General features: G+C 42.0%; 1 protein-coding gene across 17 annotated transcripts in view; it reads right to left on the bottom strand.

Annotated features, from left to right (window-relative positions):
• Window positions 1-1,156: 1,156 nt before the first annotated feature.
• Window positions 1,157-18,686, bottom strand: part of LOC122411909 (T-lymphocyte activation antigen CD86-like) — a 302,994-nt gene continuing 285,464 nt past the window's right edge. For 16 of the 17 annotated variants that reach the window (XM_043421002.1, XM_043421007.1, XM_043421006.1 and 13 more), the window contains 2 exons: window positions 9,237-9,405; window positions 1,157-8,712 (listed from right to left, as the gene is read on the bottom strand). In XM_043421002.1, the coding sequence (XP_043276937.1) occupies window positions 8,621-8,712; window positions 9,237-9,405 (261 nt within the window). In that variant the 3' untranslated portion in view covers window positions 1,157-8,620. The remainder of the gene's footprint in view (window positions 8,713-9,236; window positions 9,406-18,686) is intronic. The other variant, XM_043420990.1, reaches the window with a different exon arrangement.

Raw genomic sequence — 18,686 nt, 5'->3', positions numbered from 1 at the left:
GGATCGACGATAAATGGTCAGATTTTCTCGGAGGTCCAAATTTCTACCAACTCGCTTTTCTACCTCGTAAAATATGGAAACGAAACGCCCTGGCGTTAAATATACGTATGTACACGGGTCGCAGGGGCGGGAGGGCGGCAAAAAGGGGAAAAAATCGTTTCCATCAGCATATGCCTTATCTCGTTCGGCGAGATGCTCGATCACGTGCGCGTGCGGTTTTTTACCGAGCGCTATATCCGCCTGTATGTATATTTATGTCCCTCAAGTTTTACCGGAGAGCAAGGATCGCGAGGAGAGTTATTGGAGCGTGGCTCGAGTCTCCGTTCGAAGCCCCGGATCACCGGAGAACGATTATAGATCCAGTGCACCGTGTATTTACACTTTCAAGACCCTTCGTCTACTTGAACATTCCAAAAAGGCCACACTCTCAATTGTTTTTTCTTGAATACGTCTTCGCCGAAAAGAGGCTTTTTCGTTCAAACACAAAGACAGATTCGAACGAGATTAAAAGATTGAAAAATACTAAAAATGGCAGAAAATCGGCCACTGACGGCGAATAAACTCTCATTACAGTCAGCAGATCCTCAGGCAAGCTGGTGGGTGCCTTTTTAGTCATGAAAAAGTGATGAGAAGGCTTTGTAAGAGCTGGAAAAAGTACTCGCAGCAACGCCATAAAATAAGAAAATGTAAAAAACAAAAAATCAGTACGAACATCGTCGTCGGCTGGTGAAATTCCTTCGAAGCGTTTCGCCCTGGACACTCCAGCTTCAACGAAGTCCATCCGAAATCTAAAAACCAAATAAGTACTCGAGTCAACAATGCAAACGAGTTGTGGCCAATGGTCGATTTGAAACCCATTCAAAAAATTTCACTTCCCCAATTTGCTGTTCTCTCTTTTCGCACCTACGCTAGCCTCCCAGACCAAAGCTTTCAGTATGGCAGTGCTTTCGAGTGCATTGCAGGAATCGCAATCGTTAAAACGATGTCGAAAAACGTCGACTCGGAAAACTTGAGGCGAGCTCAGGTGACCGATGACATCGTGGAATGCTTGAACTCAACGTGCTGTGAATAGTGACATTGATCGATGTTTCTGTTGTTCAACGAATTTGAAAAAATGGAAGAGCGATTGAAAATCTAATTTATATTACGGACAGTATTACTGTTGATAATTTATTCATGATTATACATACAATATACATCGTATAGGCTAAATGGAACACTTAATAGTTATTCGTTAGCCTAAATCAACATATTTACGTGGTGATACATGACTAAATCAAAGGATTTAGGAATTAGGACTCCTTTCTTTTTCTTTGTGTTTCCATCTTTTTCCTGCTAACAATTTCCTGCATTTTTGCTCGTTTTCCTTTTCTCTGTCATCTCATATTATTTTTCTTTTTTTTTCTTATTTGTTTTCTTTTTCCGTTAGTCGTATCACACTCGTTTTTAACGTTTCTATATTTTGTCTCTTCACGTTCTCTCAAAATTACACCCTCCTCGTAACTATCTAACTTCGTCAACACGGAAAGGCAATGATCGATCAGCGCGTCATGTATTTATATATTTATATAATGTATTTATAATTTACTTATTCCCTATTATGTTCATAATCGATCGTATTTACACACACACATTCAACGAACCCGCTTAACTTTTGGCTTCTTCCGGTCGATGGGCGCGCGTGCGCGCAAATAACAACGAGAGAATATCAGAATTTCGAGGACTTCGTAGCGCCTCGGACGGTCTCGTTTGATTGCCTAGAAATGAGGACGCGCACAAAAAATTTAATATTTTGAAATTTCGTGGATTCGCCTCGCCCCTCTGTGAAACGGGCAAGAATAAAACATTCAACGCGAAATTCTCTTTCATCTTTCATTCATTTCCCATGCAATTATAAAGTTTCGCCTCGTTTTTTTGTTGTTTCATACGCCGACGGTGAAATATTCGCTTTATTGAGTAAATAAAAAATTGAATTAAGCTCAATTCCTTTTTCTCGTTCTATTTCTCCATTACTCCTGCACCCCCCGAGCTTGTAAAACTCGACCCAAATACAAAACCGCACCGAGCTGCTGCTGCTGCTCCGGCATCCTCCGATGGAACGCAGAAAAAATATTTTTCTTTCTCAAACTCATTAACTATAACGAAATCATAAAAATACATTATGTTTTGAAGCCTCGGACCAGCTCAGCCGGGAATGAAGATAGTGTCCGAGGGAATATTATCTTTTGGTTCTCCTCTCGTACAAGCAAAATATTGTGGTTGTTTGCGCTTACAAATACTGTGGAAAACGAGTGATTGCGAGACTTTGAATTTGAATATAATCTCTCAAGTTTCGAGGAATCGAAACGTTTCAAAACTGAGTAAAGAGGGAAAAAACTTTGAAATTAACGTCAAACTGTAATGCGGTCACTTCATCGGGAAGTTCAAAGTTACGAATTTGTACCGGAAGCTCAATTGAAGTTCGTGGCTTACGAGCAATCTTTGGCATGAGAGCAGCCTCAAATTCGAGCAATCGATAACGAAGTGACGATTCAAGTTATTTCGACGCGTGCGAAATTTGGAGGAAAATGAGAAAAATGAATTCGTTGACGATTCCTTGCCAAAGTAGAATTTGCAGCAGCTCAGATGAGTTCAGTTTGAGTTCAGTGAATTTCAAAGAAAAACAATCGGATGCACGTCGGATTTTCATCAGAGGTCCATTTTCCCATACTTTTGTCTGTCTAAACAGAGAAAATCAGGTGGGAGGAGTAGACCGCACACGTAATTTCTCCCTGTACGTTTCAATTAACAAGAGTCCCCCTGTCGGCGTACCAGCGGTTTCGTGAGTCGCGTATACTCTCTCGCGCGCTTCAAGCTCAAATAGATTAAGGTTTCCTTTGAGAGAGAAAGACGTGGGAATAGAGCGAGAGAAAGGCATCGAAATTCTCGAGGATAGTCGTTGACATCGCACTGTTCAAAGTGAATTTCATACACGGGCATATACAGCTCAAGTTTGAGTTAAATTTACGAGTACACACGTGCGAAAGGTGGGCTCACATACGCGCGTGTTTCAATTTAACCCTGGCAATTCGATAGTGTCTCACCACTCTTAACGCGCGTCGCGTGTCTGTGATGTTTCCTTTATGCTTTGCCCTAAGACGTTCCTCTTTTTTCCACGTCACCAGGCCTCCCGAAAGCCTAATCCTCGATTCTCTCTGTTCTCTCGTGTTAAATTTGCATCGTCATACACTCGCGTACATCCAACGAACCCTCGGCTTAGCCTCCCGTCATTGTCTCAATTTTCATGCACCATAGATACTCTGACTCTGACGTCACTTCGTTACTTCGCTCCTCGAGGGTAAAGGGTCCGGGCGTTTTCAAGAATTATTTCGCGATAAGCCAAGTTTTTTATTCGATTAGAAACTGGGAAAGTTGATGGGTCGATAAAAATTAATTGTTTTCATTTTGCTGCCTCTGGGATTGAAGTAACGAAACGCGTTTGTCGTTCTGACACTCGTGCCTCGAACGATTTTTATTCTCGTCGATCTCTTCCTCCCCGACGTTCCCAAACTCTCCAACAGAATTATTTACACCTCCCTCGACTATTTATTTCACTCCGTTTTATTTAATCTGGAAAAATGTGAGATTTTTCGTTACAAAATCAAATGATTAGACGTGAAAAAGGTGATGGCGCGATCGCATAAACGAGCACGGTTAATGAGAAGAGTAGATTACAAGAAGGGGGAGTCGATGCGGAAATGAATAGTCGTTATAATTGCGTGATCAATAAAAATTTTCAGACTGAGTGAAAACCCGAACGGTTATCACGACGAATAAAAATGATTGAAACAGTTGTAACTTTATCAAAAGCGCGGCTTACTCCATTTTATAAATTCACTGCATCTTTCCACCACTTCCCTTCGATATTACATAGTAAGGATGAAAAAAGCGTTTAATTCGAAAGTAAATTTGTTTTTAAATCGTTGAATCGCGCACCGATTCATCAGACCCCACAACAGGTACATTTTTCAAACAATCCTCGCAATCTTCCTCCGCAGACGCACGTTGTATCACATTCTCACTAGAAAAAGACTCGATCGATTCATCTTTTTCCCTCTAATGATTTATCTCTCGTTTTCCTCCTCACTTTTCTTCCTCCAAGTACAATTACTCGGTTTCAACGTAATTACGCAGATAGTTACAATCACTTAACACTGACTATCTCCGTACGTTTACAATGACAATAATTTTGCGTATTTGATATTTAGTACATTTATCGTTTTATCGTTAGAGATCCGTCGGGTCGTGGGTTTCTTTTCTTTTTGTTTTCTCTCTTTATTTCGTTCATTTATTTCGTCGTTTTGATATAACTATTCAGTGTCGTCATGATAATCTTTATGATGCGAGAGTTTCTTTGATCGCCGAACGTCACAGATCAGTGTCATTTTATAATATTGTTAAACCATTGTCCAATTTGTCCTCCGTTCGAACGTCGTCGACGTGCACTTTGCGCCGACATTGATATAACTATATTCGTATTAATACATTTTAATATAACGTCGTAGATTCACTCTTCGTTCGCGTGCGTTTATCACAAATGCATCGACGTGTCCTTTGGTCAAAATATATAAAGATTTTTAACACTCGCTGCGATTGTGTTCACACTCGCGTAAAAAAGAAAAGAAATAATGCAAAAAACGATGACGAATTGAGTCAATATGCCAGGCCAACGCGACGTCGTAAAACACATTATTTTACGTTATTATACACCGTAAAATAGTATTGTCGAGACGAAAAAAATAAGTATGAAGAGTCCTTAAAGTACAGTATTTACAATTGTTATCTTCTCGCAAGAAGAGAGCTTATCGACATTTTTTTCTTCCGAGCTTACGTTCAACATTAATGCAATTATATTTTTTTTTCTCTCGGTTTTTTTCCTTTTTCCTTGGATTTGTATTTACATACAGATTCGTCCGGAGATCCCACCATCCCCCTAGGCCGTTTATGGTAATATAACACACGAGTGTGAGAGTAATACTTGAGAAAAGGGAAGAAAAAGGATAGAATTGGAGGCTCTCGGGATCGTTTTTTGCCACGTTATGCATGCTCGTGAAAATTTTCGACGATTGATATGTTCATAAATATGTACTATCTACAATCCTGCTGGATAAGGGGGAGGGCTCTCGTTTTTTCGTCAATTCTATTCCGCCCTCTTCCTCGCTCTTCTTTTCCACCGCACCTTTAGTCACGAAACGCGAGCTAACGATTTATAGCGTCGCTCCGCGGGGCTTTTCTTTTTTTATTTTTCATCTTCCCGCGCAGGAGGAACATTCGAAAGGGGAAAATAGCCGCGGTCCCATTAATTTTACAAGATAAACGATCCGATATTTGGCTAACGCGATACGACTATGTTTAACCACGTTTCGAGAATTTAAAAAAAAAAACAAAAACAAAACAAAAAACAAAATAATTACTCTAAATAATCCCCCTTTTTCCCTCGTTTTGTGTTGCGATTAGATCGGAATCTCGGGAAAGTAATTGGCCTCGATGCCACGAGAATTTTCGGGCATTTTTTATCGCAGACGCAGCGCGATTTCTATGCTGTTAAACGCTCCTATTTTCAACGCGTTTCTGCCCATGCCATTTTTCAGAAATTATTTAATTGACAGTTACGAACGAATTATTTAAAAATGAATAAGTTCAAGTTTCTTTTTATTGATAAAAAAATTAAATTCGACATCACAATTTCACTGATTTCTTGATGCAATCCGACATGCTGCTTCGTATAATTTAATGCATCCGTGTTATTCGTACTTACACATACATTCTCGTACGTTTCTTTATATCGGTCGGTGAATGCCCCACTCTCGGAGTAACGGAATTCGCTCCGAACAAAGTCGAGATAAATTTTGTTCACCTTATTTTTATCAGTGCAACACGGTACAATGTATTTTTCTGTACACTCGCGATATCCCAGCGCGCTCGCGGGAGATGCTCATCCATCAAATTAATGCCCCGCGAGGGGTCCTCGGAGAGGCAAACGGTCCCGAAGGCTGCGCGAATGTTTTCTTCCGCGTTCTTGAGAGGTTCTTGCTGTTGAAAACAGTTTTTCGCGCGAGTTTTTTGAACTTCTGTTTCAAGTGAAATGAGAAAAGAAAATTCGGAAAAGCGCGGAGTTTTCATCGCGTTCCTGGAGTATTCGCGAAGTGAGCCCATCTCGTTTGCGAATTATATTTAGTCCGCATTGGGATTTGATGAAATATCTCGGGAAAATTAATCAACGTTAATGACGTACCATTGTGTGGAGATTGTGGTTTTCGCGGGGGTATGAAATAACGCGTTTTATGGAGTCGCCTCGCAGCGGCGTTAATTTTACCGGGCATCGGCGCTCTCTCTGCACGCGCGCATGTATCTTTCGTTTCGATATAAACAATAACGCACTGATGATTCCCCTCCGCACAGCGAACACAGCCACCAAGTTTCGTTCGTTTTTGACCATTGTCCCGGGCCACCGAAAATCGGGGGAAATTCATTCGACTCTCGCGTTTGTTTTACTCGACCTTTTTCTCTGTCATTCCATGTGAAAAAGCATTTATTTTGTCGACGGTTATAGAAATTTGTGACGGATTCGAGACGCGATAACCCCGGCAGTGTGGGGCTGCTGTTTCTATTTTTTCCTCGTCGCCAAAGTATTGACCGACAGAGAAAAAAGCTCACGGAAGCTTCAATCGAAGCTTGTACTCGCTCGAGCTCGATGAATTCGAACGAGGAAATTTGGCCTGTTTGAAATTCGAATTTATAAGTGGCTCTTCATTATCGTCCAATTTAGAGCATGCCGCGGAATAATTCCATTTCATTTTCGCTCACGTTCCCGCCCGCGTTTCACTCTTTATTCGACGAAATAATTTTTTGTAGTGTAATTAACCGGTTTGTCGTTCACACACGTGCACGCATACGAGGCATTCCAAGCGCGTGAGAAATAGCCAGCTAACTGTGAATTTTCATCGAATTTTAGCCTCTCCGCGCGCTTTCCATGTTTATTATCTCGCCCTATTTATCCGTTTTTCCAGCACTGCTCCGTCGCTATTTCGCGAACAAGGACAATAACACCCGAGTGAATTTTAATCGATTGATTATTCGACTGCATGCAGCATACGCGTGTCCCTCTTTGTGTGTGCGTGTGTCCGCGAATTCATCACGGAGGCTTTACCGCGAATCACTAATTTCACCTTTGCCTCGCTCCAAACTTTATCCAATCACGTTATTTAGGTTCAAACGAACCGTAAATCATTTCATTTATGGTAAATACCACGAAAAACTAAATGTTTATGATAATGAGCATCGGGGAGTAATGCTCCTCGTTATTTCTCTTGATTCATTTCACACCAACTTTTTCCTCATTTGCTATGTTTCCCCGTCCAATGATTTCGAGCCTTTCGTCTGAAGATAAAAAAATTCCGTTGAAAAAAGGCCCCAAAAATGCGTTTCTCGGCGTCACCGCGTCAGGACAATTTCGTCGTTTCTTTCAAAGACTTTGCGTCCGTCAATGGTGACCGTGGTGAAATAAAGTGTTGTTAAAGTTAAGTCCAAAATTAACATTATATGCGAGAGAACTCGAGAGCCGGAGGACTTGCGTTTTGTGGATGGAAACCCGGGGGGGGCTGTGGGACAGAGGAAGATCGAAGTTTGTGGTTGAGCCAGAACAATTTGACGCCTGCAGTGAAACCGAAGCCAGGGGGGATGCTGCGGATGATATCCTCAGACCACTCGAATGCCAAGCCATTTGTGAGGATGGGAGGGGAGGCCGAGAGGACTCGTATCCGCGAATACCGCGGTTACGGTGTCCTCGAAGCCGTAGAACATGCCGCGATATACATACGAAAGTGTATGTACGCGGCTCAACAGTCGAACTTCCATTGAGTAAAAAGAGGCTCGTAAGTGAGTCATGTTTCTAGTGTTTTAAACTTTTCCTCGCGAATCGAACGTGGTGCGACGATTCCATTTTATCGTGACGATAGTAAAAACATTGGGGAAAGGGCAGGGGAGGGGGTGAAAATTTCGTCTTTTAATACACAAGCGACAAAGTTGCGGGTCCGGACATTCGGGAGGTTCAACCACGAGGAAAGTCAACCAAAGTTCGACCGTATTCAATAACTCCGGCTACTTTAGTCTTTTTATTTATTATTTTATTATTGTGTAAAGATTCTCGCATCGTATCGTAACTTAATGTATCTTATAGTAATGTACAGCCTTAAAAGAGCAAGATCGCACGATATTATTCAATTGTTATATATTGTTCATTTATTTGTATATTAATTATCTTCTTTCTCTCGTTATTATTTTATTTATATCAGCGGTATCGATATCGCAGATTTTTTCATCATTTTTTTTACAGTTTTAGCACTCGCTTGAAAAAACGCGTCAACGGAGATTTTTAGTCCGCGCGGCGGTCTCGTGACGAATTTTTTCGAGCCCCGAGTCCACACCGAGCTCCCGATTACTCTGTCGAGCTTTTCACTCTTTTCTTATATGGAAACTCCTCGGTTCGCACACTCACACGGTCTCACTTTTTTAATGTCACACGCACCATGAACTTCGGTCCTGCGTTTTATTCCCTCCTCGCCGTTAATTCCTTTTGTTTCTAATAGAGCAACAGACAGAGACACAGCAGGAGCGAGTAGAGCCGCGGCTGCTTCGCTTGACCACCGTGTTGCATCGCCGCTGGATACTCTCCTGAAACAAACGTTCCAACACTCAAATTTTCCGAAGCTTTATTCGTTTCTTCGTACACGGGAAAAGATTCTTATTCGCACGCTTAAAAATCCTTTTTTATATCCACTGCCAGGATCGATGTCCCGCGATCTTTTCACAATTCGAATCCACAAAATTTATTCGTTCCAGCAGCTCGAGATTCAAGACAAATTGAATTTGAAAATTTCTCTGATTTTTATATTTCTGCTTCACATTCGTTCAATGATCGCAAAAAATGGTTGAATTCTCCTGAAATTCTGTAACCGATGACGTTCTAAATATGATGAAGAATAACCGTCCATTTATCAAGCCGCAGAGAACGAAAAATGGGCTCGGATTCCAAACTGTTTTCAACCCACTGAGCCCTTGACGCTTTGTCTTTTTTATGAAAACCCTGAGGGTTTTTTTTCGTCGGATTCAAATGATGATTGATCCACTTTCCCCCGGTTTTGTCGAGGGTGGATTTTGATGTTGTAATTAAAAATGATACCGTACGATAAACTCACCATTGAGCACGTGGACTGTGATGGATTTTGGTTGAGCGTTGCTCGGATTGCACGTGTACTTCCCCGAGTCGTTCGGCTTCGCGTACTGCACGAGTAGAAAACTCGTCGTGCTGTCACCCTTTTCCGTCACTACTGAGACGCCACCCCTACTCGAATCATAACTGATTATCTGCAACAGATTATAAAAATGAAGGAAATAAGTGGAGCACGAAGTGTGCGGTTGGCGTGTCCCTACAAACTCGAGATTTTCTTCTTTTTCTTTATAAATAGTAGCACAAACGATATTTTCAGGAGTCAGTGAACCGCTGTCGTCCTTACAAGCTACTGAAACTCTTGAAAATTCAAAGTGAACGAAATCAATCAAAGTTTCGTCGTTGTCCCCCGGGGTATACGGAGAGATATAAAACATTATTTTTCTATCGTGATACGCTGGGACCCGCCCACAGTTCTGGCAACAGAATTCGTTCCTGTGTATCGTTTTTTTATTGACATTTGTAAACCGGGCAGTCCTAGCTCCCAGGAGCTGATTTAATGAATTTTGTTATTGGAAAATCTCCGATTCTATTGCGTAGACATAAAAACATATTTTACTCGAGTTCGAAGGCAAACTTCGAAGCTGTTTGTGGTCCCATCGTTCCAAAGTCGAAGAATTTTAGCCTCTGGATCCTCGATATTATTTTCCAGAGTTGCAATCATTGCCCCGGATCTCGGTGATTGAAAAATATGAATAATAATTCAAAAATGATTTCGAAAGTGAAGAAAAAAGAAAAGCACGATTATCGAATTCGCGAAATGTATTAACCTCGATAAAAAACATGCACGATAATTTTATTGTTTTTTCGTCACAATTCATGTTCCCTGAAATGTTCTAGCTCCGAGTGAATTTCGCATCGAATACGAAAAGACCTTTGTTAAGCGGTAGCAGAGCAAGCACTTGAAAATAAATGAAAATTCGTTGCGCTTTGTCGAATGATACGTTCTTGTTTCTCAGCGCAGCAGGTAGATGATAAACAGAGGAAATGAGAGATAGACAGACGAAGCGAAGTAAATAACAATAATTGTTTGCATCGCACGTCACAAGAATGCCTTTACTCTTGTTGTCTCAGAGGGCGACGATTACTGACGTTTCTCGTCGCTTGTACAATCTCGAGAGGCTCTTCCGAGAACGGTGATGCTTTACCTGTCCTACGAACACACTGCTCAGCGAGATACAACGTGAAACTGTGAATTGTAACCGAATGCATGTACAAAAGAGTGTCAAACAACTTTTGAGGAAAGGGCTCTGTTTGACAGGAGCCCCGCGTACCGTTGGTTTTACAGACGGAAATGAAAAACTCTGAATAAACAAGTGCAGCCCATTCCTTTTTCAAATTCCTTCGTGTACGAAGTACTATTTCCAATTAAACGAGAAGTTTCACTCCTCCATGCAGGAAACACCGTTCTTGGCGAGTCGCGTAACAACTTTCAAGTTGTAACGTTTCGCTGCGGGCTCCTTTGGGGTAACAAGAAAGTTGTTCATTAGGAATTGTACCTGCGAGTTTGATCGGAGAGCAGATGATAAGTCATGACGATTTTTGGTGGTTCCATTTTGGAAAATTCCATTTTGTAAAAACGACTCGAGTCATAGGATTTCCGCGGTTATGGAAGCAACATGACTCTTGTCCTTGAGCACCTCCATCGATTAAGCCCATATAACCGTCGATGAAGCATTCTGGGAAATGTGGCATTGAACAAAAAAGCTGGAGCAATGGGATTCTCCGTGCGAGTCTGTTCGAAGAAAAACGAGTTACGTCTTTTTGTGTACCAGCGAGTCGTGTAAATAAGAAATGATGGAGAGAAGAGGGAAAAAGTGACATTTGAACTCTGGAGAAGCAAGCGACGTGTTTTGCCAAGGGGATGAGAGGCTTTTGAATTCTCGGAAGAGAACGAGAGCGAGAGAGGGGGAGAGCGAGGTGTCTGGAGGACGTTTTGCTAACCTGTCTCGTTCCATCTTTCTCCCCCCCGCCCCCGCGCTCTGTCTCTCTCGCTTTCTCCCATTTCCTGCTCAGTTCATAGTGCGCTCTCAAGCTTCCATACGCGTATCTCGCGTGGCATCTTCCGTTCTCCCTCGCAAACTCTCGCGAATGTGTGTTTGTCGCGAGCTTCACCTCGAGCAAAATATTCGCAGCTTCGTTTGAGATGCTGCGTCATCTGTATACAGAGCGCTTTAAAAGATGCGCTCGAGATTGGCGCTCCAGTGGAATTCCGAAGAGAAAAGTCCTCTGCGATTTTTCTCCAAGATCCAAAGCTCACGAGATATTCGTCAATCTGCGTCAGCGAGCTCGCGGTCTCGCGGAAGCTCGAGCCAGCGCACGGGCCCGAGCGTTAGCGCTCCGCGGTAGCCACCGCCTACGATATCCTTAACGCCGCAGCGTCATTGGCTCTTTCAATTCTCGAAAAACCGGCAGCAACGATACACCGCAGGAAAAATCGCTTCAGGACTTTCCTCCTTGAAATCAGGCAACCCAACTGCGCGGCACAGTTTCTCCCCGATTTTTTGAACAGCCTGTGAGCAACCGAGAGTCCCAACGTCTAGGGACGTTGAAAAGAAGAAGAAGAGCGAAGGATAAAGGGTTCTCGCCGTCTTCTTGACGACGAGGCGCTGCCAGGGCATGAGGAGGCGAGCGGAGACGTCTGGGATTTCCGGTTGCCTGACGAACGGACCGCTCGCGACCGAAAGCTCACGAGCCCCCCTCGCCCATTGGCCACGCTCGTTGTTCCGCACAAGTACGAGAATTTTCTTTTGTTCTGACTCGTCAATGTTGGCAATTTGAATAAAATTTATATTCCGAGGACGCAGTAATCGGGCGGAAACTTTTGGGTTGTGAGTCTTTCGCCAGCTTCGAGAGTCTGGAAGAAAATTCCTGTTTCGTCGATTTCGATGGGCAAAAACGAACGAAATTCATCGAATCTACCAATTTTTTCGTCCGTTACGAAAAAAATCTGAATTCTTTATGACCATTTTGAAATTTATTTTATTGCGAAAGCACCTAGACGCTCGAGTTTTTCATAAAAAGCATCCTGCAAAATAGAGTTCCCGAGAAATATGTGCGCAGGGTCTGTAGGTTTGTGAGCGAGGGGGAGAAAAATATGAGTAAGTCTGCAAAACTTCTCATGAATACATAAATCCGCTTAGTAGTGGAGCAAGGCAAAAGCTTTTCGTGTTATCGCGCCTCCCGCATCTGCATTTCTACTTTTCAATACTTTCTCCCTGTATTCTAGGCTACGCCCATGACTTTTCCGTATTTCTATAAATTTTCCTCGCCCGATCGATGACCGAACGATACAAATTCGTAATTCGTAGTTTCGCAGCTTCGTTTCTATACTCCAAAAGGCCCGAGTCCACTTACATATTTAGAGAAACAAAAAAAAGTGAAAATACGGAAGGCCGACCAATAGAAATGAGCCTAGCGAACCGAATTTATGTTCGACGAACTGCCAATAAAATTCGCCTCAACGTTCAATTTTTATCTTTTTTTTTTTACCACCAAATACTCGGTACAGTTTTATTTGAATGTTGACTTTGGCGGAGGATAAATAATGAGCCAGAAACAACGAAAATAGCGTTGACCGTATTTTTTCAACTGCTTTTGTATTTTGCTGTGTTCGTAGCGCGTACTATTATAGTAGTTCCGTTGGAATAAATGGAGCTTTTTTTCACATTTTACCGCAAGCAGCGGGTGATTTATCCAGTAAAGTTTGAAGGAGTAAGTGTGGAAAAAAGGGAAGAAAAAAAGAATCGAATTACGAGGTACACACGAATTAAGGGCAGGCTACATTTTCATTAATTCCAGCTCATATTCGGGGCTCTGGAAGTGACGGAATGAGTGGTGGAAGAGTATGTGTGAGCTAGGGAAAAGGGACGATGGTTATGGTTAGCGGATCCTCGAGTTTTAGCCTTCGGGTTAATCCCCAATCATTTTAATGAGGAAAGTTAAGGCTCGCCCATCGAGCTGTGTATTTACATGTATGTATGCGTCTCGAGTATAGATATACAAATGCGCATGCATTTATAGACGGTTGGTGCATTAAAGTCACGCGAGGCGGGGGGAGGCTCCGGGGGGCTAACGCCCTCGCATTTTCCCGGCTCCTCGTGAGTGCGCGCGGTTTCCAAAGCTTCGCTACACTTTACTACACACATTTCGCTTTTACGTCGATATTCATTAGGCGAAGCTTTCTCCTTATGAGCGAGCCTCGACTTGCCCCGTTTCAATTTTCATTTGTTTCTCCCCCTCCTCTCTCTCGCTCCTTGCGGAGCAGCGTTACCTCAACATTCGAGGACGTAATCTCAACTCGCGGCTTTCGAGAACCCGCGCTCGTCTCATCCTCCTTCCCGATATCGATTCTCAAACTCGTTTCCATTATTATTCGCGAAAACTATGTCCCCACTATTTATTAATGCGAGTTCATCCCGATTTGTGTGGTTATCACTATTCCTGTCGGTCCCTCATCTTTCTAAGCATCTAAATACCTACTAAATCATTTTTTATCTTTCAATGATATGGACTGCGTCGATCGCAAAACTTCTTTCAACTCGTCTTATCATCTTTTCATTTTAACACAGCATTTCTTTTCGATAAATTACCTTAATCATTCTTCACTGAGTTTCCTCGCTGTCTTATTTGTTTTTTTTTTTTTTTAAATCCACAAATCAGTGCAGAACGTTTAACCCTAGAACGCATGACTGGGATGTGAGCACACCCCACGCGAACTTCAAACTACTCCCGTCCTAACAAGCGACACTATCGACTGATTATCGACGGATTTTTTTATATATAAATTCAATTGAAATTAGTTTTATCGTACATCATTCTTTTCGTTATAAAAAAACGAAGAAAATGGTGTAGGATAAAGTCAGTTTAGCATCGTAGGACCGGATTTATAAGCAGAAAAAGAGTGGGGTGCATTCAAACCCCGGTCATGAGGTTGAGGGTATGAAAAAAGGCACATGAGGTGTAGGGTTAATTTTTTCGTTTTTCTTCCTCAGAAATGAACCGGTCGGGTCGCTCCAGTGCTCATTTTCTTCGTATTTTGATTCTCTGCATTTTGTTTAGTGGTACCATTTCCATTGGTTCGTTAGTTTTTGTTTTATGAGCAAAAAACCAAAAAAGTGATTTTTTGGACCAAAACGTTAATATAATTGTTGAGGCGTTGACACACGGGAGAGGAAATCCTTGTGCAAAAGTTCCCAACCATCCGCGGGAGAGAAGTTGAATGAATCGTCAAGATATAATGAATTAATCAAGAAAAACAGCATTTTAATCCCAATGTTTGTTAAACGTTAACTTCTTTCAGCTTCTCATTACTCCGGGTAAATAACGCACGTATTTTTTCATCATTTCATCCGGAACGTCGTCAGTTCCCGACGCATGAACGTGTTTTAATTTATATGCTGAGGAAAGAAACGAGCGTTGTAGCGTGAGAGGTGTACTGGGTAGTTTTTCTCGAAATGTTGACACGAGATTCGAGACTGCAGATACAAGGAATGTGCAAAATAGAGCGAGCCCGATGGGAAAGAAAAAATTGATAAAAAGAATGAAGTGAGAGGGAAAAGAAGCAAAAGGATGTCAGCAACAGCCTGCGGTCGGATTCATGAATCTTCCCTTATTTACCCTTTAAATTGAGAACACCGAGAACCGGTGAGTAAATTTTCATTTCCTCCTTCACTTTTTATTCCTCATACTTTCTCGTTTTTCTCATTCTTTACGACGCTCTCGTGCGGGCGAAATCGATGGTGAGAATGTACTGTGCCGCATCAAGGAACCCTCGGCTCGTGCCGACCGGAGGACAAATCATTTCTTATCAGATCAAAATCAGAGAGCGTTATATGACAGAGAATTTGATATTCTAAAAAAATACGGAAATTCTCAGAGCGCGAATACCATCGATGGAAACTTCAACATCGAATCCTTCGAACTGAGAATTTCAAAAGTTCAGTTTCATTATTCATTATCGTATCGCGAGTCGAATCACAACTTGCTTGGTTAAACATTGGCAAAGAAATGAAGAAAATTTTTGTGCTCCAGTGAAAATTCCGTAATTCATCGCCTTCTGTTTGCAATGATCGAACGAGTTTCGAGTCACGTTTCCGATGAAATTACAGACGTCCGGATTTTCGCGAAGAGAATGAATGCTGGAGAAGCAAGAGATAATATTTGTCTACCTTGATTACGAAGAACCCGGTTTGAACATTGCGTAAGATTCGTCGGCTTCGGTTTCGTTCCTCAGTTTCGATGAATGATTAAAAGTACCTTAATATGGTTCGCCCTGAAATTTAGCCGTCAGAATCCCATGACCGCAGCGCCACTGTCCTTCGTCAAAGCATATTCGTCAAAGAAATAAAAAAGAGACGAACAAATTGGTGGCTCAATATCGCGACGCCGGCTGGCCGAGTGATAAAACGAATGAGCATCGCGTAAAAGCAAATATGATTTCATATGCGGCGAAGGGTTAAAATTTGAGTAAAACTCCGCCGGCGATTCCGTACGCCATCAATTAAAACGTGTCCAATTTAAAGCGCGCTCGTATCGTCTGCTGCGGTGGTCCGTGTTCACGAGCCCATAAATATCACAGAATCTCCTCTCCCCCAAACTCGATATATTTATTGCCAGGATTTAATAAGACACCCCAAGTTTTCCTGACCCCTCCGGAAAACCCTCGGAAGAGATATTCGTTACATTATTACCCCCTTTTTTGCCCGTCACACAGCCGCACGTACGCACATATATTCTGGTTTTTTTGGGCCGAGCCGCTCTCTGCTGCTGGCTCGAATACACGCAATTTTTCTATCCAGTCTGATTTTATTGCCGAAAGATATGGAAGCTCGTTGTCTCTTGGAAATCAATGAAATGCGTGATTATTCACGTCTCAGTTATCTGTTTTATTCGCTCGAAGGATCCAGAGGAAGCCAGCACAGAGAAATATTCACGGGAAGAAGGAGGAAAGGCACACGCCAATTTGGCAGATACTCGGAGAGGCGAAAGATGCTGCCCTTCTCGCTTCCAATCCCCTCTGGCGATTTACCAAAATCAGTGCCCTGCTCTTGAATGAGCTCTACACAGGACATTTTAAGTGAAATTTACCAAGTCCCAGCCTTTTAAAACCTCTCAACCATTTTTCATCCCCGCCCCCTTCGAGCCAATTGAAATGAATCCTTTCCCCGGTTTTTCATAGAAAATTCATTCGATCCGACATTGAGTGCAAGACGAATGAAATCGTGGACGATTGAAATTCTTCTTTATCTCTTGACGTCCGAGTCATTTTTCGAGGACGATGGGAAAAATCTCGGGATATTTAAATGATTGGATTTCTTCGATTTTACGACAGTTTTATGACGGAATTATTCGAAAGCTCGAAGTGCTTGGAATACATTTTCGTTGGGAGAGAAAAATTCGAACTTTTGCTCAAATCTGTTCAGACCGTTTTGTCTGACCTTCGTCAGCGCAATTCGAGCGAATGAGTTGATATTCAAATGAAAAAATATGATACACCAAGAAGGAATCGGAGAGTTATTAGCACAGTTTTCTCGAGGAACCCATTCGACGAGGAAGCTCCTTTATAGAGCGTGGATTCTGAAGTCGAGCCAAATCGCGTATTTGAACTGGCTTGAAAATTCGTTTTAATTAGCTTTCAATCCACGTAGTCTCGTTGAGCGAGGGTCGCTCTCGTGGTTCGACGATGAGAATCCATGGGATATTACTCTTGGAGGGTTTGACCTACGTTCTTAACTTATATATATAACCTTCGGTATTTATAGATAGGACGAACTCGCGTTGTTTCCAGCTCGTTTATTACCTCCATCATCGGATTAGGGGAACTAATCATAGCAATTTCACGAGACAGGAAAAAACTCGTGTATCGCGATCCGCAGTGACATAATTCGAAATAAATATCATTTCGCTGCAGGAAAAATATAAAATTTCAGTGTGTAATCAATTTCATACAGTTCTGTTGAAACGTTATTTTGTCAACGTGCCTCAAAAACTCACCTTTACACAAAAATTGTCGATCAAAATAAACTCAGAATTGTTCAAATGGAAGTTTTTATAGAAACTTTTCGTTCTCGCCGCTCAACAGATTTTTCTGGCTTTCTCATTCAATTGATTCGCTCGGAGATCGGGGAGAATTAATGATTGCAGGCATGACTTGCTCCGAATTCATGAAATCTTAAGACCGTCGCCCCATGGAGAGTTTTACATTGTTTTTAACCGTTGATCGTTCAGGATTTTTATTTGAGTTTTTCTCCGGCGCGGACGGCGTTACAGTCGCGCGGATCGTATTTTTTTGTTATCGAAAAGTGAGCAGACTTCTCCGGAATCTAATCGCATACTTTTTTCATTGCATTGATTTTTTTGACACTGTATAACTGGGAATTGAGACTTCAATGTGCGGAAAGAGCAAATAAATTCGTGGGATTTTATACAGCCGAAAAACTATTCGTGTCAGTTTCCTATGAATATTTGGAAAAAAGGTTTTGAAGTTTCGGAGCAATCAGAAGAATAATTCAGCGAACGAATGAACTGTTAATGCGATCGTTGGATTTTCTTCCGACTGGAATTTTTATCTGATTCCACATAAATGGGCTCTGTCTGGCACAAAATTCTCTCCGCGGAGTGCCTGCCGGACGTGGAAAAATATTTTGGCTGTCGTATGAACGCGAATCGATAAAGTTTATCGTACGTGAATTGCAATTCCGTGGTATTCCCGTCGGCCGATTTTCTCGTGTTCTTCTTATCGACCTTTTTTCGGAATGTACTTCGGTGGCTCGTCCCAAAAAACGCGTTTTGGCCCCCGACGACGATTCCCCACGAGTATTTTCCTGTAACTCTGCGAGCTTTCTCCTCCCTCAACGTTTTTTTCTGGTGCACGATTCCCACGAGTATTCACGCCGAGTCGCTCGAGTTATCCGAGATCTTTATAGCCCCAACTGTATATCGATACACTCCGTGCCATTGTCGAGCCACCTTGTAATTTATATCCAATAAATCATAACGGAAACAGATTTTTTTAATCAGGATAATTCAACATGCAACTCTGTTCACTCTCATTTTCTCCTACTTCGAGGAAAATTCGCATGATAAATATTCATACGTCGATCATTATCGAAATTTGATCCCCTGCGATGCCTCGGGTTGAGCTCAAACAGCCTTTTTTTTAATTTTTTTTACCGATCGATCCCTCAGTATTGAAACGGAAATAAAATTTCCTGAGTTTTTAAAATTTTACTTTTTAAATGCTTTTACCAAATGATATTTTTCAATCTCTCATTACAGCTGCTGATTTTAAACATTCTGGCGTACAGAGATATTCGTCAGGTTGAAAATAGCGGGTTTTTGCGTAATGAACGCCCGGGGTAAGTCATGGAGACTTGTCTAAACATTTGGAAATGCGAGCACGAAATTTGAGCCCCGC

The sequence above is a fragment of the Venturia canescens genome, chromosome 6 (genome assembly GCF_019457755.1).
Source record: "Venturia canescens isolate UGA chromosome 6, ASM1945775v1, whole genome shotgun sequence".
Taxonomy (NCBI): domain Eukaryota; kingdom Metazoa; phylum Arthropoda; class Insecta; order Hymenoptera; family Ichneumonidae; genus Venturia; species Venturia canescens.
The sequence above is the reverse complement of the archived record's forward strand: the minus strand, read 5'-3'. Positions and strand labels throughout refer to the sequence as shown.